Raw genomic sequence first — 25812 nt, 5'->3', positions numbered from 1 at the left:
ACCCTCACATCACACTCTCCTGGCCTGCTCCCAGTCTCACCTCCACCATCACTGTGCAAACATGAGGCAACCCTCACATCACACTCTCCTGGCCTGCTCCCAGTCTCACCTCCACCATCACTGTGCAAACATGAGGCAACCCTCACATCACACTCTCCTGGCCTGCTCCCAGTCTCACCCCCACCATCATCACTGTGCAAACATGAGGCAACCCTCACATCACACTCTCCTGGCCTGCTCCCAGTCTCACCACCATCACTGTGCAAACATGAGGCAACCCTCACATCACACTCTCCTGGCCTGCTCCCAGTCTCACCTCCACCACCATCACTGTGCAAACATGAGGCAACCCTCACATCACACTCTCCTGGCCTGCTCCCAGTCTCACCTCCACCATCATCACTGTGCAAACATGAGACAACCCTCACATCACACTCTCCTGGCCCGCTCCCAGTCTCACCTCCACCATCATCACTGTGCAAACATGAGGCAACCATCACATCACACTCTCCTGGCCTGATCCCAGTCTCACCTCCACCATCATCACTGTGCAAACATGAGGCAACCCTCACATCACACTCTACTGGCCTGCTCCCAGTCTCACCTCCACCATCACTGTGCAAACATGAGACAACCCTCACATCACACCCTCCTGGCCTGCTCCCAGTCTCACCACCACCATCACTGTGCAAACATGAGGCAACCCTCACATCACACTCTCCTGGCCTGCTCCCAGTCTCACCTCCACCATCACTGTGCAAACATGAGGCAACCCTCACATCACACTCTCCTGGCCTGCTCCCAGTCTCACCTCCCACCATCACTGTGCAAACATGAGGCAACCCTCACATCACACTCTCCTGGCCTGCTCCCAGTCTCACCTCCACCATCACTCTGCAAACATGAGGCAACCCTCACATCACACTCTCCTGGCCTGCTCCCAGTCTCACCTCCACCACCATCACTGTGCAAACATGAGGCAACCCTCACATCACACTCTCCTGGCCTGCTCCCAGTCTCACCTCCACCATCACTGTGCAAACATGAGGCATCCATCACATCACACTCTCCTGGCCTGCTCCCAGTCTCACCTCCACCACCATCACTGTGCAAACATGAGGCAACCCTCACATCACACTCTCCTGGCCTGCTCCCAGTCTCACCTCCACCATCACTGTGCAAACATGAGACAACCCTCACATCACACTCTCCTGGCCTGCTCCCAGTCTCACCACCACTATCACTGTGCAAACATGAGGCGACCCTCACATCACACTCTCCTGGCCTGCTCCCAGTCTCACATCCACCATCACTGTGCAAACATGAGGCAACCCTCACATCACACTCTCCTGGCCTGCTCCCAGTCTCACCTCCACCATCACTGTGCAAACATGAGACAACCCTCACATCACACTCTCCTGGCCTGCTCCCAGTCTCACCTCCACCATCACTGTGCAACCATGAGACAACCCTCACATCACACTCTCCTGGCCTGCTCCCAGTCTCACCTCCACCACCACTGTGCAAGCATGAGGCAACCCTCACATCACACTCTCCTGGCCTGCTCCCAGTCTCACCTCCACTATCACTGTGCAAACATGAGGCAACCCTCACATCACACTCTCCTGGCCTGCTCCCAGTCTCACCTCCACCATCACTGTGCAAACATGAGGCAACCCTCACATCACACTCTCCTGGCCTGCTCCCAGTCTCACCACCATCACTGTGCAAACATGAGACAACCCTCACATCACACTCTCCTGGCCTGCTCCCAGTCTCACCACCATCACTGTGCAACCATGAGACAACCCTCACATCACACTCTCCTGGCCTGCTCCCAGTCTCACCTCCACCATCACTGTGCAAACATGAGGCAACCTCACATCACACTCTCCTGGCCTGCTCCCAGTCTCACCCCCACCACCATCACTGTGCAAACATGAGGCAACCCTCACATCACACTCTCCTGGCCTGCTCCCAGTCTCACCTCCACCATCACTGTGCAAACATGAGGCAACCCTCACATCACACTCTCCTGGCCTGCTCCCAGTCTCACCTCCACCATCACTGTGCAAACATGAGGCAACCCTCACATCACACTCTCCTGGCCTGCTCCCAGTCTCACCCCCACCATCATCACTGTGCAAACATGAGGCAACCCTCACATCACACTCTCCTGGCCTGCTCCCAGTCTCACCACCATCACTGTGCAAACATGAGGCAACCCTCACATCACACTCTCCTGGCCTGCTCCCAGTCTCACCTCCACCACCATCACTGTGCAAACATGAGGCAACCCTCACATCACACTCTCCTGGCCTGCTCCCAGTCTCACCTCCACCATCATCACTGTGCAAACATGAGACAACCCTCACATCACACTCTCCTGGCCCGCTCCCAGTCTCACCTCCACCATCATCACTGTGCAAACATGAGGCAACCATCACATCACACTCTCCTGGCCTGATCCCAGTCTCACCTCCACCATCATCACTGTGCAAACATGAGGCAACCCTCACATCACACTCTACTGGCCTGCTCCCAGTCTCACCTCCACCATCACTGTGCAAACATGAGACAACCCTCACATCACACCCTCCTGGCCTGCTCCCAGTCTCACCACCACCATCACTGTGCAAACATGAGGCAACCCTCACATCACACTCTCCTGGCCTGCTCCCAGTCTCACCTCCACCATCACTGTGCAAACATGAGGCAACCCTCACATCACACTCTCCTGGCCTGCTCCCAGTCTCACCTCCCACCATCACTGTGCAAACATGAGGCAACCCTCACATCACACTCTCCTGGCCTGCTCCCAGTCTCACCTCCACCATCACTCTGCAAACATGAGGCAACCCTCACATCACACTCTCCTGGCCTGCTCCCAGTCTCACCTCCACCACCATCACTGTGCAAACATGAGGCAACCCTCACATCACACTCTCCTGGCCTGCTCCCAGTCTCACCTCCACCATCACTGTGCAAACATGAGGCATCCATCACATCACACTCTCCTGGCCTGCTCCCAGTCTCACCTCCACCACCATCACTGTGCAAACATGAGGCAACCCTCACATCACACTCTCCTGGCCTGCTCCCAGTCTCACCTCCACCATCACTGTGCAAACATGAGACAACCCTCACATCACACTCTCCTGGCCTGCTCCCAGTCTCACCACCACTATCACTGTGCAAACATGAGGCGACCCTCACATCACACTCTCCTGGCCTGCTCCCAGTCTCACATCCACCATCACTGTGCAAACATGAGGCAACCCTCACATCACACTCTCCTGGCCTGCTCCCAGTCTCACCTCCACCATCACTGTGCAAACATGAGACAACCCTCACATCACACTCTCCTGGCCTGCTCCCAGTCTCACCTCCACCATCACTGTGCAACCATGAGACAACCCTCACATCACACTCTCCTGGCCTGCTCCCAGTCTCACCTCCACCACCACTGTGCAAGCATGAGGCAACCCTCACATCACACTCTCCTGGCCTGCTCCCAGTCTCACCTCCACTATCACTGTGCAAACATGAGGCAACCCTCACATCACACTCTCCTGGCCTGCTCCCAGTCTCACCTCCACCATCACTGTGCAAACATGAGGCAACCCTCACATCACACTCTCCTGGCCTGCTCCCAGTCTCACCACCATCACTGTGCAAACATGAGACAACCCTCACATCACACTCTCCTGGCCTGCTCCCAGTCTCACCACCATCACTGTGCAACCATGAGACAACCCTCACATCACACTCTCCTGGCCTGCTCCCAGTCTCACCTCCACCATCACTGTGCAAACATGAGGCAACCTCACATCACACTCTCCTGGCCTGCTCCCAGTCTCACCCCCACCACCATCACTGTGCAAACATGAGGCAACCCTCACATCACACTCTCCTGGCCTGCTCCCAGTCTCACCTCCACCATCACTGTGCAAACATGAGGCAACCCTCACATCACACTCTCCTGGCCTGCTCCCCAGTCTCACCTCCACCATCACTGTGCAAACATGAGGCAACCCTCACATCACACTCTCCTGGCATGCTCCCAGTCTCACCACCACCATCATCACTGTGCAAACATGAGGCAACCCTCACATCACACTCTCCTGGCCTGCTCCCAGTCTCACCTCCACCATCACTGTGCAAACATGAGACAACCCTCACATCACACTCTCCTGGCCTGCTCCCAGTCTCACCTCCACCATCACTGTGCAAACATGAGGCAACCCTCACATCACACTCTCCTGGCCAGCTCCCAGTCTCACCTCCACCATCACTGTGCAAACATGAGACAACCCTCACATCACACTCTCCTGGCCTGCTCCCAGTCTCACCACCATCACTGTGCAAACATGAGACAACCCTCACATCACACACTCCTGGCCTGCTCCCAGTCTCACCTCCACTATCACTGTGCAAACATGAGGCAACCCTCACATCACACTCTCCTGGCCTGCTCCCAGTCTCACCTCCACCATCACTGTGCAAACATGAGGCAACCCTCACATCACACTCTCCTGGCCTGCTCCCAGTCTCACCTCCACCACCATCACTGTGCAAACATGAGGCATCCCTCACATCACACTCTCCTGGCCTGCTCCCAGTCTCACCTCCACCATCATCACTGTGCAAACATGAGGCAACCTCACATCACACTCTCCTGGCCTGATCCCAGTCTCACCTCCACCATCACTGTGCAAACATGAGACAACCCTCACATCACACTCTCCTGGCCTGCTCCCAGTCTCACCTCCACCATCACTGTGCAAACATGAGGCAACCTCACATCACACTCTCCTGGCCTGCTCCCAGTCTCACCTCCACCATCATCACTGTGCAAACATGAGACAACCCTCACATCGCACTCTCCTGGCCTGCTCCCAGTCTCACCTCCACCATCATCACTGTGCAAACATGAGGCAACCTCACATCACACTCTCCTGGCCTGCTCCCAGTCTCACCGCCACCGTCACTGTGCAAACATGAGGCAACCCTCACATCACACTCTCCTGGCCTGCTCCCAGTCTCACCTCCACCGTCACTGTGCAAACATGAGGCAACCCTCACATCACACTCTCCTGGCCTGCTCCCAGTCTCACCTCCACCATCACTGTGCAAACATGAGGCAACCTCACATCACACTCTCCTGGCCTGCTCCCAGTCTCACCTCCACCATCATCACTGTGCAAACATGAGACAACCCTCACATCGCACTCTCCTGGCCTGCTCCCAGTCTCACCTCCACCATCATCACTGTGCAAACATGAGGCAACCTCACATCACACTCTCCTGGCCTGCTCCCAGTCTCACCGCCACCGTCACTGTGCAAACATGAGGCAACCCTCACATCACACTCTCCTGGCCTGCTCCCAGTCTCACCTCCACCGTCACTGTGCAAACATGAGGCAACCCTCACATCACACTCTCCTGGCCTGCTCCCAGTCTCACCTCCACCTTCACTGTGCAAACATGAGGCATCCCTCACATCACACTCTCCTGGCCTGCTCCCAGTCTCACCTCCACCATCACTGTGCAAACATGAGGCAACCCTCACATCACACTCTCCTGGCCTGCTCCCAGTCTCACCACCACCACCATCACTGTGCAAACATGAGGCGACCCTCACATCACACTCTCCTGGCCTGCTCCCAGTCTCACCTCCCCCATCACTGTGCAAACATGAAACAACCCTCACATCACACTCTACTGGCCTGCTCCCAGTCTCACCTCCACCATCACTGTGCAACCATGAGACAACCCTCACATCACACTCTCCTGGCCTGCTCCCAGTCTCACCTCCACCACCACTGTGCAAGCATGAGGCAACCCTCACATCACACTCTCCTGGTCTGCTCCCAGTCTCACCCCCACCATCACTGTGCAAACATGAGGCCACCCTCACATCACACTCTCCTGGCCTGCTCCCAGTCTCACCTCCACCATCACTGTGCAAACATGAGGCAACCCTCACATCACACTCTCCTGGCCTGCTCCTAGTCTCACCCCCACCATCACTGTGCAAACATGAGGCCACCCTCACATCACACTCTCCTGGCCTGCTCCCAGTCTCACCTCCACCGTCACTGTGCAAACATGAGGCAATCCTCACATGCTCTACATTTTGCTTCTAGAGATGCCTCCATTTCTTTCTGAGAGAAGTCCTCCTTAAATCGAAACTCTGCATAGAATGTGTTTTTATTAAAACAGTGGTACTTTAATGTAGATCAGGGTTCTATCCTGCAAGAATGTACCCCAGAGATTTACACTTTGTTCCAGAATAAAGGTCAGTCAAAATGGCAGACAGCCTAGGTTCTCATGCTAGCTGCCCGCTGAGAATGCTCTGTTCTTATACAGATTGGCCTCTGAGGGTGGATCTCGGTGCCCTCCTTCTAGGCTGAGGTTTTATTTTGGCGGGTATATTAAGTCCAAAATATCTGGCATTATCAAATAGCAGGCTCTGTTCATCGCACACAAATAATAATACATTTCCAATCCTCAGAAAATATTGGTCTTAATGACACTAGACACCGATATTGTATGATACTTGCTTCCTGAGAAGTTGAGCCCAGAGGCATAAATCCTAAATCCTAACCAAAAAAATTACATAATTTTCATACCTACCATAAGTACGGTATCTCTTAAAAAGGCAAAAATTATACAATACATTCATTTTAGATATGCTCACAGTGGAGCCTGCCTGTCTTGTATTCTTGTCAGAAGACCAGGAGTACAAGCCGAATGTTTCTTTTCAGATTGTTTTTTCACACCCAACTGTGGGTTGTCTGCAGAAGGGGAGGTCCTTTTTCTAGTTAAAGACAAACATTGGCCTCCCAGAACAACAGCTGTATCCAGCTGGACAGGACCAGACCCTTGCTTTTTGCTCTGTGGGTCCCTAGACATGCAATTTAAAACAATCAGAAATCCAGTTGATTGCGGTTCTTTCTGAATTGATTGTGTTTCCTCGCGGTTCGATCATGACAAGCACCACTAGTGTGGTGTTCTGTGGCCTCCACCAGGCAGTATATGGAAACTCATCTCCTCCATCTTCCTATCCTTCCAGGGTGGAGCCCCAGCACTGTACCCCATGGATGAAGGGTCTCAGGGGTCCCTGTGTTGCCTGGACAACAACCACACACACTTCATACTGGTGGATGACGGGACACATGGACAATATGGGATAGAAATTCAACTGAGAACTCAGCTGGAGAAATTCATCTCTGAACAGACATTACACAAAGGAGGTGAGAGGGAGATGCACTGATGTGGTCAGTCACCAGGTAGAGAGGGGAGCAGTCAGCAGGTAGAGGGGGGGGGGGCAGTCAGCAAGTAGAGAGGGGGGCAGTCAGCAGGTAGAGAGAGGAGGGCAGTGAGCAGGTAGAGAGGGGAGAAGTCAGCAGGTAGAGGGGGGGGGGTCAGTCAGCAGGTAGAGAGGGGAGAAGTCAGCAGGTAGGGGGGGCAGTCAGCAGGTAGAGGGGGGGGGGCAGTCAGCAGGTAGAGGGTGGGGGGCAGTCACCAGGTAGAGAGGGGAGCAGTCAGCAGGTAGAGAGGGGAGCAGTTACCGGGTAGAGAGGGGAGCAGTCAGCAGGTAGAGGGGGGAGAAGTCAGCAGGTGGGGGGGTGGGGCAGTCAGCAGGTAGAGGGGGGGGGGGCAGTCAGCAGATAGAGAGGGGAGCAGTCAGCAGATACAGAGGAACGGTCAGCATATAGAGAGGGGAGCAGTCAGCAGAAAGAGTGGAGCAGTCAGCAGGTAGAGAGGGGAGCAGTCAGCAGGTAGAGAGGAGCAGTCAGCAGATAGAGAGGGGAGCAGTCAGCAGGTAGAGAGGGGAGCAGTCAGCAGGTAGAGAGGGGAGCAGTCAGCAGATAGAGAGGGGAGCAGTCAGCAGGTAGAGAGGGGAGCAGTCAGCAGGTAGAGGGGGGAGCAGTCAGCAGGTAGAGAGGGGAGCAGTCAACAGATACAGAGGAGCAGTCAGCAGGTAGAGGGGGGAGCAGTCAGCAGGTAGATAGGGGAGCAGTCAGCAGATAGAGAGGGGAGCAGTCAGCAGATACAGAGGGGAGGAGTCAGCAGGTAGAGAGGGGAGCTCTCAGCAGGTAGAGGGGGAACAGTCAGCAGATAGAGAGGGGAGCTGTCAGAAGGTAGAGAGGGGAGCAGTCAGCAGATAGAGAGGAGCAGTCAGCAGATAGAGAGGGGAGCAGTCAGCAGATAGAGAGGGGAGCAGTCAGCAGATAGAGAGGGGAACAGTCAGCAGGTAGAGAGAGGAGCAGTCAGCAGGTAGGGGGGAGCAGTCAGCAGATAGAGATGGGAACAGTCAGCAGGTAGGGGGGAGCAGTCAGAAGGTAGAGAGGAGAGCAGTCAGCAGGTAGAGGGGGGAGCAGTCAGAAGGTAGAGGGGGGGGGGGGCAGTCATCAGGTAGAGGGGGGAGCAGTCAGCAGGTAATAATGGCAGTATTTGTATAGCGCCTTTCTCCTGTCGGACTCAAAGCGCTTGCGAGGCAGCCACTAGAGCGCACTCAGTAGGCAGTAGCAGTGTTAGGGAGTCTTGCCCAATGAACTCCTTACTGAATTACTGGCTTACTGAACAGGCAGAGCCAAGATTCGAACCCTGGTCTCCCATGTCAGAGGCAGAGCCCTTAACCAGTACACCATCCAGCCACTACAGGTAGAGAGGGGAGCAGTCAGCAGGTAGAGGGGGGAGCAGTCATCAGGTAGAGAGGGGAACAGTCATCAGGTAGAGAGGGGAACAGGCATCAGGTAGAGAGGGGAACAGTCAGCAGGTAGAGGGGAGCAGTCAGCAGGTAGAGAGGGGAGCAGTCAGCAGATAGAGAGGGGAGCAGTCATCAGGTAGAGAGGGGAGCAGTCATCAGGTAGAGAGGGGAACAGTCAGCAGGTAGAGAGGAGAGCAGTCAGCAGATAGAGAGGGGAGCAGTCAGCAGATAGAGAGGGGAGCAGTCAGCAGGTAGAGGGGAGCAGTCAGCAGATAGAGATGGGAGCAGTCAGCAGGTAGAGAGGGGAGCAGTCAGCAGATAGAGAGGGGAGCAGTCAGCAGGTAGAGGGGAACAGTCAGCAGATAGAGAGGGGAACAGTCATCAGGTAGAGAGGGGAACAGTCAGCAGGTAGAGGGGAGCAGTCAGCAGATAGAGATGGGAGCAGTCAGCAGGTAGAGAGGGGAACAGTCAGCAGGTAGAGAGGAGAGCAGTCAGCAGGTAGAGGGGATCAGTCAGCAGGTAGAGAGGAGAGCAGTCAGCAGGTAGAGGGGATCCGTCAGCAGATAGAGAGGGGAGCAGTCATCAGGTAGAGAGGGGAGCAGTTAGCAGGTAGAGAGGGGAACAGTCAGCAGATAGAGAGGAGCAGTCAGCAGATAGAGGGGGGAGCGGTCAGCAGGTAATAATGGCAGTATTTGTATAGCGCCTTTCTCCTGTCGGACTCAAAGCGCTTGCGAGGCAGCCACTAGAGCGCACTCAGTAGGCAGTAGCAGTGTTAGGGAGTCTTGCCCAATGAACTCCTTACTGAATTACTGGCTTACTGAACAGGCAGAGCCAAGATTCGAACCCTGGTCTCCCATGTCAGAGGCAGAGCCCTTAACCAGTACACCATCCAGCCACTACAGGTAGAGAGGGGAGCAGTCAGCAGGTAGAGGGGGGAGCAGTCATCAGGTAGAGAGGGGAACAGTCATCAGGTAGAGAGGGGAACAGGCGTCAGGTAGAGAGGGGAACAGTCAGCAGGTAGAGGGGAGCAGTCAGCAGGTAGAGAGGGGAGCAGTCAGCAGATAGAGAGGGGAGCAGTCATCAGGTAGAGAGGGGAACAGTCAGCAGGTAGAGAGGAGAGCAGTCAGCAGATAGAGAGGGGAGCAGTCAGCAGATAGAGAGGGGAGCAGTCAGCAGGTAGAGGGGAGCAGTCAGCAGATAGAGATGGGAGCAGTCAGCAGGTAGAGAGGGGAGCAGTCAGCAGATAGAGAGGGGAGCAGTCAGCAGGTAGAGGGGAACAGTCAGCAGATAGAGAGGGGAACAGTCATCAGGTAGAGAGGGGAACAGTCAGCAGGTAGAGGGGAGCAGTCAGCAGATAGAGATGGGAGCAGTCAGCAGGTAGAGAGGGGAACAGTCAGCAGGTAGAGAGGAGAGCAGTCAGCAGGTAGAGGGGATCAGTCAGCAGGTAGAGAGGAGAGCAGTCAGCAGGTAGAGGGGATCCGTCAGCAGATAGAGAGGGGAGCAGTCATCAGGTAGAGAGGGGAGCAGTTAGCAGGTAGAGAGGGGAACAGTCAGCAGATAGAGAGGAGCAGTCAGCAGATAGAGGGGGGAGCGGTCAGCAGGTAGAGAGGAGCAGTCAGCAGATAGAGAGGGGAGCAGTCAGCAGGCAGATAGGGGAGCAGTCAGCAGGTAGAGAGGGGAGCAGTCAGCAGGTAGAGAGGAGCAGTCAGCAAATAGAGGGGGGAGCAGTCAGCAGGTAGAGAGGAGCAGTCAGCAGATAGAGAAGGGAGCAGTCAGCAGGCAGATAGGGGAGCAGTCAGCAGGTAGAGAGGGGAGCAACCAGCAGATAAAGGGGGGAGCAGTTAGCAGATAGAGGGGGGAGCAGTCAGCAGGTAGAGAGAGCAGTCAGCAGGTAGAGGGGGGAGAAGTCAGCAGGTAGAGAGGGGAGCAGTCAACAGATACAGAGGAGCAGTCAGCAGGTAGAGGGGGGAGCAGTCAGCAGGTAGATAGGGGAGCAGTCAGCAGATAGAGAGGGGAGCAGTCAGCGGATACAGAGGAGCAGTCAGCAGATAGAGAGAGGAGCAGTCAGCAGGTAGAGAGGGGAGCAGTCAGCAGGTAGAGGGGGGAACAGTTAGCAGATAGAGAGGGGAGCAGTCAGCAGGTAGAGAGGAGAGCAGTCAGCAGATAGAGAGGGGAGCAGTCAGCATATAGAGAGGGGAGCAGTCAGCAGATAGAGAGGAGCAGTCAGCAGATAGAGAAGGGAGCAGTCAGCAGATAGAGAGGGGAGCAGTCACCAGATAGAGAGGGGACCAGTCAGCAGATACAGAGGAGCAGTCAGCATATAGAGAGGGGAGCAGTCAGTAAATAGAGAAGGGAGCAGTCAGATAATAGAGGGGAGCAGTCAGCAGGTAGAGAGGGGAGCAGTCAGCAGGTAGAAAGGGGAGCAGTCAGATGATAGAGAGGGGAGCAGTCAGCAAATAGAGAGGGAAGCAGTCAGCAGGTAGAGGGGGGAGCAGTCAGCAGATAGAAAGGGGAACAGTCATCAGGTAGAGAGGGGAACAGTCAGCAGATAGAGGGGGGAGCAGTTAGCAGATAGAGGGGGGAGCAGTCAGCAGGTAGAGAGAGCAGTCAGCAGGTAGAGGGGAGAAGTCAGCAGATAGAGAGGGGACCAGTCAGCAGATAGAGAGGGGACCAGTCAGCAGATACAGAGGAGCAGTCAGCATATAGAGAGGGGAGCAGTCAGTAAATAGAGAAGGGAGCAGTCAGATAATAGAGGGGAGCAGACAGCAGGTAGAGAGGGGAGCAGTCAGATGATAGAGGGGGGCAGTCAGCAGGTAGAGAGCAGAGCAGTCAGATGATAGAGGGTAGCAGACAGCAGATGATGCAGAGATTTGGGGAGTCAGAAGGCAATTGGGGGTCAGGACATACAGGATATATGTGTAATTTATACGTTTCTCTCTTGTTCTCCCTCCAGGAACAGCCATAAAGATCCCCATAGTGTGTGTGGTGCTGGAAGGGGGACCAGGAACGCTGGACGTGAGTCACTAAAGGCCCAGAAATTAAGTGTGGAATGTTGGAAGATTACTAGCATAGTTCCTGATATTTCTATGCAGAATCTACCTTGTCATCACCCCACCACCCGAGCACTAGATGTCATGTCAGGTGTGCCATCACCCCACCACCCAAGCTCCAGATGTCATGTCAGGTGTGCCATCACCCCACCACCAGAGCACTAGATGTCATGTCAGGTGTGCCATCACCCCACCACCAGACCTCTAGATATCTCATGTCAGGTGTGCCATCACCCCACCACCCGAGCACTAGATGTCATGTCAGGTGTGCCATCACCCCACCACCCGAGCTCTAGATAACTCATGTCAGGTGTGCCATCACCCCACCACCAGATCTCTTTATATCTCATGTCAGGTGTGCCATCACCCCACCACCAGAGCACTAGATGTCATGTCAGGTGTGCCATCACCCCACCACCAGACCTCTAGATATCTCATGTCAGGTGTGCCATCACCCCACCACCCGAGCTCTAGATATCTCATGTCAGGCGTGCCATCACCCCACCACCAGAGCTCTAGATATGTCATGTCAGGTGTGCCATCACCCCACCACCAGAGCTCTAGATATCTCATGTCAGGTGTGCCATCACCCCACCACCAGAGCACTAGATGTCATGTCAGGTGTGCCATCACCCCACCACCCGAGCTCTAGATAACTCATGTCAGGTGTGCCATCACCCCACCACCAGAGCTCTAGATATGTCATGTCAGGTGTGCCATCACCCCACCACCAGACCTCTAGATATCTCATGTCAGGTGTGCCATCACCCCACCACCAGAGCTCTAGATAACTCATGTCAGGCGTGCCATCACCCCACCACCAGAGCTCTAGATATGTCATGTCAGGTGTGCCATCACCCCACCACCAGACCTCTAGATTTCTCATGTCAGGTGTGCCATCACCTCACCTCACCACCAGACCTCTAGATATCTCATGTCAGGTGTGCCATCACCCACCACCAGACCTCTAGATATCTTATGTCAGGTGTGCCATCACCCCACCACCAGACTTTTAGATATCTCTTGTCTGGTGTGCCATCACCCCACCACCAGACCTCTAGATATCTCATGTCAGGTGTGCCATCACCCCACCCCAAGAGCACTAGATGTCATGTCAGGTGTGCTATCACCCCTCCACCTGAGCTCTAGATAACTCATGTCAGGTGTGCCATCACCCCACCACCAGAGCTCTAGATATGTCATGTCAGGTGTGCCATCACCCCACCACCAGACCTCTAGATATCTCATGTCAGGTGTGCCATCACCCCACCACCAGACCTCTAGATATGTCATGTCAGGTGTGTCATCACCTCACCACCAGAGCACTAGATGTCATGTCAGGTGTGCCATCACCCCACCACCCGAGCTCTAGATAACTCATGTCAGGTGTGCCATCACCCCACCACCAGACCTCTAGATATGTCATGTCAGGTGTGCCATCACCCCACCACCAGACCTCTAGATATCTCATGTCAGGTGTGCCATCACCCCACCACACACCTCTAGATATCTCATGTCAGGTGTGCCATCATCCCACCACCAGACCTCTAGATATCTCATGTCAGGTGTGCCATCACCCCACCACCAGACCTCTAGGTATGTCATGTCAGGTGTGCCATCACCCCACCACCAGACCTCTAGGTATGTCATGTCAGGTGTGCCATCACCCCACCACCAGACCTCTAGGTGTGCCCATCTCTGTACTCCTCTAGTCTCAGGGAAGGATGAGGGTTAAAGATGAAAGGGTTAACCATTTTTTCCAACTCAAAGCCTCCTACAACCGCTAGCACACATCAGTATTTTAATCACATATCTGCGGTGGTGCCAGTCACATGATATCGGCGATGGTGCCAGTCACATGATATCGGCGATGGTGCCAGTCACATGATATCGACAGTGGTGCTAGTCACATGATATCGGCGGTGGTGCCAGTCACATGTTATCAGCATTGGTGCCAGTCACATGATATCGGCGGTGGTGCCAGTCACATGATATCAGCGATGGTGACAGTCACATGATATCGGTGGTGGAGCCAGTCACATAATATTGGTGATGGTGCCAGTCACGTGATATTGGCGATGGTGCCAGGCAGTCACATGATATTGGCGATGGTGCCAGTCACATGATATCGGCGGTGGTGCCAGTCACATGATATCAGCATTGGTGCCAGTCACATGATATCAGCGATGGTGCCAGTCACATGATAATAGCGATAGTGCCAGTCACATGATATCGGCGATGGTGCCAGTCACATGATATCGACAGTGGTGCCAGTCACATGATATCGACAGTGGTGCCAGTCACATGATATCGGCGGTGGTGCCAGTCACATGTTATCAGCATTGGTGCCAGTCACATGATATCGGCGGTGGTGCCAGTCACATGATATAAGCGATGGTGCCAGTCACATGATATCAGCGATGGTGACAGTCACATGATATCGGTGGTGGAGCCAGTCACATAATATTGGTGATGGTGCCAATCACCTGATATTGGCGATGGTGCCAGTCACATGATATTGGCGATGGTGCCAGTCACATGATATCGGTGGTGGAGCCAGTCACATAATATTGGTGATGGTGCCAATCACCTGATATTGGCGATGGTGCCAGTCACATGATATCGGTGGTGGAGCCAGTCACATAATATTGGTGATGGTGCCAATCACCTGATATTGGCGATGGTGACAGTCACATGATATCGGTGGTGGAGCCAGTCACATAATATTGGTGATGGTGCCAATCACCTGATATTGGCGATGGTGCCAGTCACATGATATTGGCGATGGTGCCAGTCACATGATATTGGCGATGGTGCCAGTCACATGATATCGGTTGTGGTGCCAGTCACATGATATCAGCATTGGTGCCAGTCACATGATATCGGCGGTGGTGCCAGTCACATAATATCAGCGGTGGTGCCAGTCACATGATATCGGCAGCCAATCACACATGGTAGGTTGATTTGAGAGGGAAAAGGTTTTATTGAAGTAGAATCTGTTATATTCAGAAAGTGTTTGTCATCTTCACCATCTTCTTGTCATTGTTCCGGGCACAGACCATCTACAACTCCATGTGTAACAACACACCCTGCGTCATTGTGGAAGGCTCCGGCCGCGTTGCTGATGTCATTGCACAGGTGGCAAATCTGAGTTCTTCCAAAATTACTATCAACCTCATCAAAGAAAAGCTGCAGAACTTCTTTGAGGATTCCTATGACAGCTTCACAGAAGCTCAGATCATCATGTGGACAAAGAAGGTGAGTACTGAATAGTGCAAAGCAAGCCCGGGGCGTCACACTCATCATGCTGTCTCTGCTCCAGGATCTGCGACCTCAGATTTCTGTGTATTTTCAGTTACATTTCCATGGGCAGTTTCAGTGTTTTTTCCAGTGAATATAAATGAAGTAAATTTACATACAAAATGTCTCTAAATAACTTCAAAATGCCATGCAAGTTTTCATGCAATATATTATAATTCTGTGTTCCCACTGAATGTGCATGGACACACAAATTACCACAAATCACACCCCCACCCCCTCCCCACCGACCTGCTGCCGGAATTTAGGAAAGCAAAAACACATATTAACATTTCAAAAAGAGAAGAGTGTGCGCATCAAGCGCCAAGAGAAACCGGATACAGTGGGTTGCAAAAGTATTCAGCCCCCTTGAAGTTTTCCACATTTTGTCACATTACTGCCACAAACATGCATCAATTTTATTGGAATTCCACGTGAAAGACCAATACAAAGTGGTGTACATGTGAGAAGTGGAACGAAAATCATACATGATTCCAAACATTTTTTACAAATAAATAACTGCAAAGTGGGGTGTGCGTAATTATTCAGCCCCCTTTGGTCTGAGTGCAGTCAGTTGCCTATAGACATTGCCTGATGAGTGCTAATGACTAAATAGAGTGCACCTGTGTATAATCTAATGTCAGTACAAATACAGCTGCTCTGTGAGGGCCTCAGAGGTTGTCTAAGAGAATATTGGGAGCAACAACACCATGAAGTCCATAGAACACACCATAGAGGTCAGGGATAAAGTTATTGAGAAATTTAAAGCAGGCTTAGGCTACAAAAAGATTTCCAAAGCCTTGAACATCCCACAGAGCACTGTTCAAGCGATCATTCAGAAATGGAAGGAGTATGGCACAACTGTAAACCTACCAAGACAAGGCCATCCACCTAAACTCACAGGCCGAACAAGGAGAGCGCTGATCAGAAATGCAGTCAGAGGCTTATGGTGACTCTGGACGAGCTGCAGAGATCTACAGCTCAGGTGGGAGACTCTGTCCATAGTAGTGTTGGGCGAACAGTGTTCGCCACTGTTCGGGTTCTGCAGAACATCACCCTGTTCGGGTGATGTTCGAGTTCGGCCGAACACCTGACGGTGCTCGGCCAAACCGTTCGGCCATATGGCCGAACTAAGAGCGCATGGCCGAACGTTCCCCGAACGTTCGGCTAGCGCTGTGATTGGCCGAACGGGTCACGTGGTTCGGACCCGAACGCGCTCTGATTGGCCGAACTGTCACGTGGTTCGGGTAAATAAATACCCGAACCACGTCATATCTCCGCCATTTGTCTGTGGGTTTAGCTTTGGGTAGGCAGGCAGGGTAGTTCGCGCTCCAGCCACGCTAGCCAGGGTCCCCCCCAGTCATTGTGTGTCGCTGCTGGGAATAGTAGTACACCGCTCGCTCAGCATTCTGTTTACTGCCACTCTGTGTACCTCGCTCAGCCACACTATATAGCATTCTGTTTACTGCCACTCTGTGTCTGCTGGGAATAGTAGTACACCGCTTGCACAGCCACACTATATAGCATTCTGTTTACTGCCACTCTGTGTACCTCGCTCAGCCACACTATATAGCATTCTGTTTACTGCCACTCTGTGTCTGCTGGGAATAGTGGTACACCGCTCGCTCAGCCACACTATATAGCATTCTGTTCACTGTTCTGTGTCTGCTTGGAATAGTGGTACACCGCTCGTTCAGCCACACTATATAGCATTCTGTGTACTGTTCTGTGTCTGCTGGGAACAGTAGTACACCGCTCGTTCAGCCACACTATATAGCATTCTGTGTACTGTTCTGTGTCTGCTGGGAACAGTAGTACACCGCTCGCTCAGCCACACTATATAGCATTCTGTTCACTGTTCTGTGTCTGCTGGGAATAGTGGTACACCGCTCGCTCAGCCACACTATATAGCATTCTGTTCACTGTTCTGTGTCTGCTGGGAATAGTGGTACACCGCTCGCTCAGCCACACTATATAGCATTCTGTTCACTGTTCTGTGTCTGCTGGGAATAGTGGTACACCGCTCGCTCAGCCACACTATATAGCATTCTGTTCACTGTTCTGTGTCTGCTGGGAATAGTGGTACACCGCTCGCTCAGCCACACTATATAGCATTCTGTTTACTGTTCTGTGTCTGCTGGGAATAGTGGTACACCGCTCGCTCAGCCACACTATATAGCATTCTGTTCACTGTTCTGTGTCTGCTGGGAATAGTGGTACACCGCTCGCTCAGCCACACTATATAGCATTCTGTTCACTGTTCTGTGTCTGCTGGGAACAGTAGTACACCGCTCGTTCAGCCACACTATATAGCATTCTGTGTACTGTTCTGTGTCTGCTGGGAACAGTAGTACACCGCTCGTTCAGCCACACTATATAGCATTCTGTGTACTGTTCTGTGTCTGCTGGGAACAGTAGTACACCGCTCGTTCAGCCACACTATATAGCATTCTGTTCACTGTTCTGTGTCTGCTGGGAATAGTGGTACACCGCTCGCTCAGCCACACTATATAGCATTCTGTTCACTGTTCTGTGTCTGCTGGGAATAGTGGTACACCGCTCACCCGTCACTGTATAGCATTGTGCTCTGTGTCGCTGCTGGGAATAGTGGTACTGTATAGCATTTCTGTACTGCCACTGTACTGCTGCCAGTCAGCGTGTACTGTAAGGATAAGTGAAATGAGGAAGAAATCCGGTGAAAGAGGGAGGGGCAAGGGAAGAGGTGTTTCCCCTGACGGTTCACGTACAGGCCACAGGGGAGCACCCAAGAAAACCCACTCAATACCACCCATGTTGTCCAGGACAACAACCCTCACAAATCCAAAAGAACAGGACCAGATAATTACTTGGATGACCTCTCAAGCGTCCAGCAGTGGGTTAAGCAGCACCAGCACATCACGCACGAGGTCCGAGTCCTCAGCCAGTTACAAGGAGCCAGTGGGCACAAAGCTGACACAACCGGCAGCGACACCACGCACACAACTGCCAGATAACCAGTCCGATGAATTACCTCAGGACACAATGGGGTATTCGCAGGAGCTATTCCCAGCCCAACAAACTTCCACCTTTCAAAGGTCAATGGAGGAACAGCCAGAAATGTTGTGCCTGGATTCACAACCGTTAACTGTGGGAAATGTACCGCGCACTGAAATACGAGGCGAGTCCGAAGAGGACTCGGAAACCCAAATCCCAGAGCAATTTGGGCAGGAGGGGTTGCAATTGCAGGAGGTCGGCCGACAAGATCTGGAAGACGACGTTGGAGTGTGCTGCGCAGAGGTTGTTGTGGGGAGCTCTACTCCACGGCGGTGGCCCACAATGACATATGACGAGTTTGAGGAGATGGAAGAGGAGGGTATGGACAATGTGGACAGAGACCCAGATTTTGTTTGTGAACGAGAACATCGCCGTCGTAGCAGCAGCACAGATGAGTCTGTTGAAGAACACACTGCTGCACGAGTTCGCCTTGTGCCACAAGGTAGGCGGCGCGCAATTTCAGGCACCACAAGCGTGGAAGTTCAAGTGAGAGGCAAAAGAGGAGCAAACAGAAATCGCCAGCAAGGAGGCAGGTGCTCCAAAGTCTGGGCTTTCTTTGAAGACTGCACTGAGGATGTTACCATGGCGATTTGCAAGGTGTGCAAGACCCGCCTGAGCAGGGGGAAAAATATTAACAACCTCTCCACCACCAGCATGAGCCGTCACATGCTATCCAAACATCCCACTCTTTGGGCAAACGCGTCAGGACAGGGTACCAGAAACAACACTGCCTCCCTTGGGTTCACCAGACCCGCCTCAGCAGCAGCAGTAGCCCAGCCATTGCGTGGTTCACAACATTCACAAACATCAGACGACGCTGACACTGTCACTTTCCGGAGTAGTGCTCTTGAGGTCTCCCAGTGTTCATCAAACACAACAACCAACAGCCCTTCCGTGTGCAGCGCTACGGTTCAGTTGTCTGTGTCGGAGATGTTTGAGCGCAAGAGGAAATTGCCAGCAAATGACCCCCGGGCCGTGGCAGTAACAGCCAGCATAGCCAAGCTTCTGGCCTGCGAAATGCTGCCATATCGATTGGTGGAGACAAACAGCTTCAAGGGCATGATGTCAGTGGCCATCCCACGTTACGTGGTTCCCAGCCGCTACCACTTTGCACGCTCTGCAGTGCCTGAGTTGCATGAGCACGTGGTCAGCAAAATAACCCGAAGCTTGAAGAATGCCGTTGCCTGCAAGGTTCACCTCACCACTGACACCTGGACGAGTGCGTTCGGCCAGGGTCGATACATCTCCCTTACCGCGCACTGGGTGAACCTTGTGGAGCCTGGCAGCGATTCCTCACCTGCTACGGCACGGGTGTTGCCCACGCCACAAACAGCTGCACCGCCGTCCCTCCCACTGGATAACAGCAGCACCTACCTCTCTGACTCCTTCTCCTCCAACGCATCTCAAAGCTGTACCTCATCCGGAAACGCTAACCCAGCAGCAGTAGGATCGTGGAAGCAGTGCAGCACAGCTGTTGGCATGCGTCAGCAAGCGTTGCTGAAGCTAATCTGCCTTGGGGATAAGCAGCACACAGGGGAGGAAATTTGGAGGGGAATAAAGGAACAGACGGATTTGTGGCTGGCACCGCTGGACCTGAAACCGGGCATGGTTGTGTGTGATAATGGGAGTAATCTCATTCGCGCTTTAAGGTTGGCTAAGCTGACACACATCCCTTGCCTGGCGCACGTGATGAACCTAGTAGTTCAGCGGTTCCTGAGGACATACCCAGGCGTGCCCGATCTGCTGTTGAAGGTGCGTCGAGTGTCCAAACATTGTAGAAATTCCAGTACTGCTTCGGGGGCACTCGCCAAGATGCAGGAGCGCTTCAATCTCCCCCACCATCGCTTGCTGTGTGATGTCCCTACGCGCTGGAATTCTACGCTGCACATGCTAGCCCGCTTTTGCGAGCAGAAGAGTGCAGTGGTCCAGTACATGACGGCGCAGTACCGAGGCGCATCCGGCCAGCTGCCAAGCTTCTGTGGATCCGATTGGGCCAACATGTTGGACCTCTGCCAAGTCCTCCAAAATTTTGAGCAATCCACGTTGCTTGTGAGCAGTGACAACTCTTCAGTCAGCATTACCATACCACTGCTGTGTTTACTGAAGAGGTCGATGTTAAAAATCAAGGAAACAGCTGTCATGATGCAACTGGGGGAATCTGAAGGAGAAAACGATCAGCGTGATGGTACCAACATCAGGCCATCCGCCTCAGGGAACGCTGGCCCCAGCAGCTATGACGAAGAAGAGGAGGAGGAACAGCTGGAGTTGGAGCAGGAATTTCATGCCACCACTGACGAGGGCCAGAGCGGTGCACGTTGGACTTCAACAATTCAACGCGAATGGTCAGCAGAAGCAGACCAGGAGGAAGGTGACGACTATGATGCATCACAACAACTATCACAACGCTCACAAGAGGATGATGAGGATTCTGGTAGGACTCTGGCACACATGGCTCAATTCATGCTAGACTGCATTGAACGTGACCCACGCATTGTGCGCATTCTGGACAACACCAATTACTGGGTTTATACCCTTCTGGATCCACGGTACAAACACAATGTTCCAAAACTGCTTGAAGAAAGAGTCAGACAGGTCAAAATGGAAGAATACCAGCAGGCCCTTGTGGAGACTTTAGAGAGGAGATTGACATCCTCCCCCTCCTCTAGCCAGTTGTACGCAGACAGACTGACTTCCGCAAACCCAGGACGACCAGGAGGGCAGCAAACAACGCAAGCCGCAGCTAGTACCCAAAAGGGAATGGTATCGGCAGTGTCCTTGGAGTGGGAAAATTTTCTGACACCCATGCAGCCGCAGCCCACTGAACAGCAAGCGTGCAGATCCACCTCCAACACCGATCGCCTGGAGAAGATGGTCAAGGACTACATGTCAGATGGCGTAGCTGTGTCGAACCATCCATCTGCACCCTTCAACTATTGGGTATCGAAGCTAGACACCTGGCACGAACTGGCAATGTACGCAATAGAGGTGCTGGCTTGCCCGGCAGCCAGCGTTATGTCGGAACGCTGTTTCAGTGCTGCCGGAGGCATCGTCACAGATCGGCGTATCCGCCTCTCTACAGACAATGCAGACCGTCTGACTCAAATTAAAATGAATCAATCCTGGATTGGAAATGACTACGCAACACTCCAGGACCCCAACCAAGTAACATGACCAATGAACATCTGGGATGGTGTTGCGTTTCCGGGCCCTGTTTATTGAACCTCTCATCTGTATTACATTTATGACTGCATGGCGGCAAAAAGCATTGCTGCTATATCCGCACGCTTTTTGTCCACATGCAAGGCCTGGGTTGTTGTGTCTCACAAAGCGTGGCCTTCTCCTCCTGCGCCTGCTCCTGTTCCATCACGTCTGCTGCTGCTGGGTTAGCGTTGCCGCGTGGTCCCTGTTTATTGAACCACTTATCTTTATTACATTTATGACTGCATGGCGGTACAAAGCATGCTATCCGCACGCTTCTTGCCCTCATGCAAGGCCTGGGTTGTTGTGTCTCACAAAGCGTGGCCTTCTCCTCCTGCGCCTCCTCCTGTTCCATCACGTCTGCTGCTGCTGGGTTAGCGTTGCCGCGTGGTCCCTGTTTATTGAACCACTTATCTTTATTACATTTATGACTGCATGGCCGTACAAAGCCTGCTATCCGCACGCTTCTTGCCCTCATGCAAGGCCTGGGTTGTTGTGTCTCACAAAGCGTGGCCTTCTCCTCCTGCGCCTGCTCCTGTTCCATCACGTCTGCTGCTGCTGGGTTAGCGTTGCCGCGTGGTCCCTGTTTATTGAACCACTTATCTTTATTACATTTATGACTGCATGGCGGTACAAAGCCTGCTATCCGCACGCTTCTTGCCCTCATGCAAGGCCTGGGTTGTTGTGTCTCACAAAGCGTGGCCTTCTCCTCCTGCGCCTGCTCCTGTTCCATCACGTCTGCTGCTGCTGGGTTAGCGTTGCCGCGTGGTCCCTGTTTATTGAACCACTTATCTTTATTACATTTATGACTGCATGGCGGTACAAAGCCTGCTATCCGCACGCTTCTTGCCCTCATGCAAGGCCGGGGTTGTTGTGTCTCACAAAGCGTGGCCTTCTTCTCCTCCTGCGCCACCCTCCTCCTGTTCCATCACGTGTGCTGCTGCTGGGTTAGCGTTACCGGTCCCTTTTCCTGGAACCTCTTATATGTATTACATTTATGACTGCATGCCGACAAAAAACATGTTACCTGTGCAAAGAAAACAGACATTTCCCGCATTTAAAAGACAGTTTTCCCTTTGAAACTTTAAAATCGATTTTCTCAAAAACTATAAGCTCTTTTTGCTAATTTTTTTTTCCTCTTGTACCCACTCCCAAGGTGCACATACCCTGCAAATTTGGGGTATGTAGCATGTAAGGAGGCTTTACAAACCACAAAAGTTCGGGTCCCCATTGACTTCCATTATGTTCGGAGTTCGGGTCGAACACCCGAACATCGCGGCCATGTTCGGCCTGTTCGGCCCGAACCCGAACATCTAGATGTTCGCCCAACACTAGTCCATAGGACAACTATTAGTCGTGCACTGCACAAAGTTGGCCTTTATGGAAGAGTGGCAAGAAGAAAGCCATTGTTAACAGAAAGCATAAGAAGTCCCGTTTGCAGTTTGCCACAAGCCATGTGGGGGACACAGCAACCATGTAGAAGAAGGAGCTCTGGTCAGATGAGATGAGACCAAAATGGAACTTTTTGGCCAAAATGCAAAACGCTATGTGTGGCAGAAAACTAACACTGCACATCACTCTGAACACACCATCCCCACTGTCAAATATGGTGGTGGCAGCATCATGCTCAGGGGGTGCTTCTCTTCAGCAGGGACAGGGAAGCTGGTCAGAGTTGATGGGAAGATGGATGGAGCCAAATACAGGGCAATCTTGGAAGAAAACCTCTTGGAGACTGCAAAAGACTTGAGACTGGGGCAGAGGTTCACCTTCCAGCAGGACAATGACCCTAAACATAAAGCCAGGGCAACAATGGAATGGTTTAAAACAAAACATATCTATGTGTTAGAATGGCCCAGTCAAAGTCCAGATCTAAATCCAATCGAGAATCTGTGGCAAGATCTGAAAACTGCTGTTCACAAACGCTGTCCATCTAATCTGACTGAGCTGGAGCTGTTTTGCAAAGAAGAATGGGCAAGGATTTCAGTCTCTAGATGTGCAAAGCTGGTAGAGACATACCCTAAAAGACTGGCAGCTGTAATTGCAGCAAAAGGTGGTTGTACAAAGTATTGACTCAGGGGGGCTGAATAATTATGCACACCCCACTTTGCAGTTATTGATTTGTAAAAAATGTTTGGAATCCTGTATGATTTCCGTTCCACTTCTCACGTGTACACCACTTTGTATTGGTCTTTCACGTGGAATTCCAATAAAATTGATGCATGTTTGTGGCAGTAATGTGACAAAATGTGGAAAACTTCAAGGGGGCCGAATACTTTTGCAACCCACTGTATAGCTGGCTTTGCAAACGTGTCCTAATTGGCTTAATCAAGAGGCATTGCTGATGCAGATTTGCATTTGCTTTCACTTGCCAGCAGGGGCGTCGCTAGCCCCAAAGATCAGTGACACGTGCCCCGGATCTATACTGTGGTGCCCCGGATGTCCCCCAGGCAGAGTCAGGCAACGGGCAGCAGTACTCACCTCCGGCCACTTGGTCTCCAGATACTGCAGACATCTTCTCTTCCAGACTTCTCCACCACAACAACCAGCATGCCCAATAGAGGCACCCAGAATGGCACCACACAGAGTGCTGTGGTTCCATGCTCACTGCTGTGATGCCTTTATGGGGGCATGCTGGGAGTTGTGGTGCCCCAATGGGAGGCCTGTGGGAGCATGGGAGGGGGTCCACTAGAAGGTCAGGGAATGTTAGGAGGCCACTGCCAGACAACCCAGCAGAAAGCACAGAAGCCAGGTAACTCTGTCTAGTTATGTGTAAGTGGCACTGCCTATTTATGTGATTTGCTGCATTTTTTTTAATGATTAATGGAGAGGGGGCTTCATTCAACATTTTTCTGAGCAGGCCTTTTTAGACCACTTAGAGATTCGTGTAATTGTGGCTCCACCCATGACCACACCCACAGTGTGGTGCATGACCACACCCATTTTTCAGCCGGAGTGCCTAAAACTTGCCCCGGATGTCTTAGGATCCTAGCCACGCCCTGCTTGTCAGAATATGCAGGATCTTACAACTAATTATATCACAAAATTTTGCCCCGTGGAGACTAGTCCGCACAACATTTAGCACTTTAGCAGCGGCACCGCGGGCGGGCGCCTCATGCCCCCATGACTGGAGCCGCATAAACAGAGCTCCAAGCCCTCTCACTGCTCAGAGACCCTGCAGCTGCACCCCGGGGAAAACAGAGCAACTTACAGTTCAGCACTTTTCAGGGAATTTGCAATCACTCACAGAGCACCTTTCCTTGCAGCATCCAACCAGATGGCATACAGGAAGCTCTGCCTGTGTCAGGCCTGCTGACCGAAATACTGCACCTGTGTGCACACACGCACGCACGCACGCACACAGTGTCAGGACCTAAATACTGCACCTGTGTGTGCACGCACGCACACACACACACACACACACACACACAGTGTCAGGACCTACATACTGCACCTGTGTGTCTGGACGCACACACACACACACAGTGTCAGGACCTACATACTGCACCTGTGTGTCTGCACGCACACACACGCACACAGTGTCAGGACCTAAATACTGCAACTGTGTGTGTGCATGCACACGCACGCACGCACACACACAGTGTCAGGACCTAAATACTGCACCTGTGTGTGCACGCACGCACACACACACACACACACACACACACAGTGTCAGGACCTACATACTGCACCTGTGTGTCTGGACGCACACACACACACACAGTGTCAGGACCTACATACTGCACCTGTGTGTCTGCACGCACACACACGCACACAGTGTCAGGACCTAAATACTGCAACTGTGTGTGTGCATGCACACGCACGCACGCACACACACAGTGTCAGGACCTAAATACTGCACCTGTGTGTGCACGCACGCACACACACACACACACACACACACACACAGTGTCAGGACCTACATACTGCACCTGTGTGTCTGGACGCACACACACACACACAGTGTCAGGACCTACATACTGCACCTGTGTGTCTGCACGCACACACACGCACACAGTGTCAGGACCTAAATACTGCAACTGTGTGTGTGCATGCACACGCACGCACGCACACACACAGTGTCAGGACCTAAATACTGCACCTGTGTGTGCACGCACGCACACACACACACACACACACACACACAGTGTCAGGACCTACATACTGCACCTGTGTGTCTGGACGCACACACACACACACACAGTGTCAGGACCTACATACTGCACCTGTGTGTCTGCACGCACACACACGCACACAGTGTCAGGACCTAAATACTGCAACTGTGTGTGTGCATGCACACGCACGCACGCACACACACAGTGTCAGGACCTAAATACTGCACCTGTGTGTGTGCACGCACACACACACGCACACAGTGTCAGGACCTACATACTGCACCTGTGTGTGCGCATGCACAAGCATGCACACAGTGTCAGGACCTAAATACTGCACCTGTGTGTGTGCATGCACAAGCAAGCACACAGTGTCAGAACCTAAATACTGCACCTGTGTGTGCGC

At 52.7% G+C, this 25812-nt stretch overlaps 1 protein-coding gene across 1 annotated transcript in view; it reads left to right on the top strand.

Annotated features, from left to right (window-relative positions):
• The window catches only part of TRPM2 (transient receptor potential cation channel subfamily M member 2), a 539198-nt gene that overhangs the window by 67784 nt on the left and 445602 nt on the right, over positions 1-25812 (top strand). The window contains exons 6-8 of the mRNA XM_068263660.1: positions 7079-7259; positions 11673-11734; positions 14827-15027. Coding sequence (XP_068119761.1) covers positions 7079-7259; positions 11673-11734; positions 14827-15027 — 444 coding nt within the window. The remainder of the gene's footprint in view (positions 1-7078; positions 7260-11672; positions 11735-14826; positions 15028-25812) is intronic.

The sequence above is a fragment of the Hyperolius riggenbachi genome, chromosome 2, assembly GCF_040937935.1.
Source record: "Hyperolius riggenbachi isolate aHypRig1 chromosome 2, aHypRig1.pri, whole genome shotgun sequence".
Taxonomy (NCBI): Eukaryota; Metazoa; Chordata; class Amphibia; order Anura; family Hyperoliidae; genus Hyperolius; species Hyperolius riggenbachi.
Note: the sequence above shows the minus strand (reverse complement) of the source record. Positions and strands in the feature narration are given on the sequence as shown.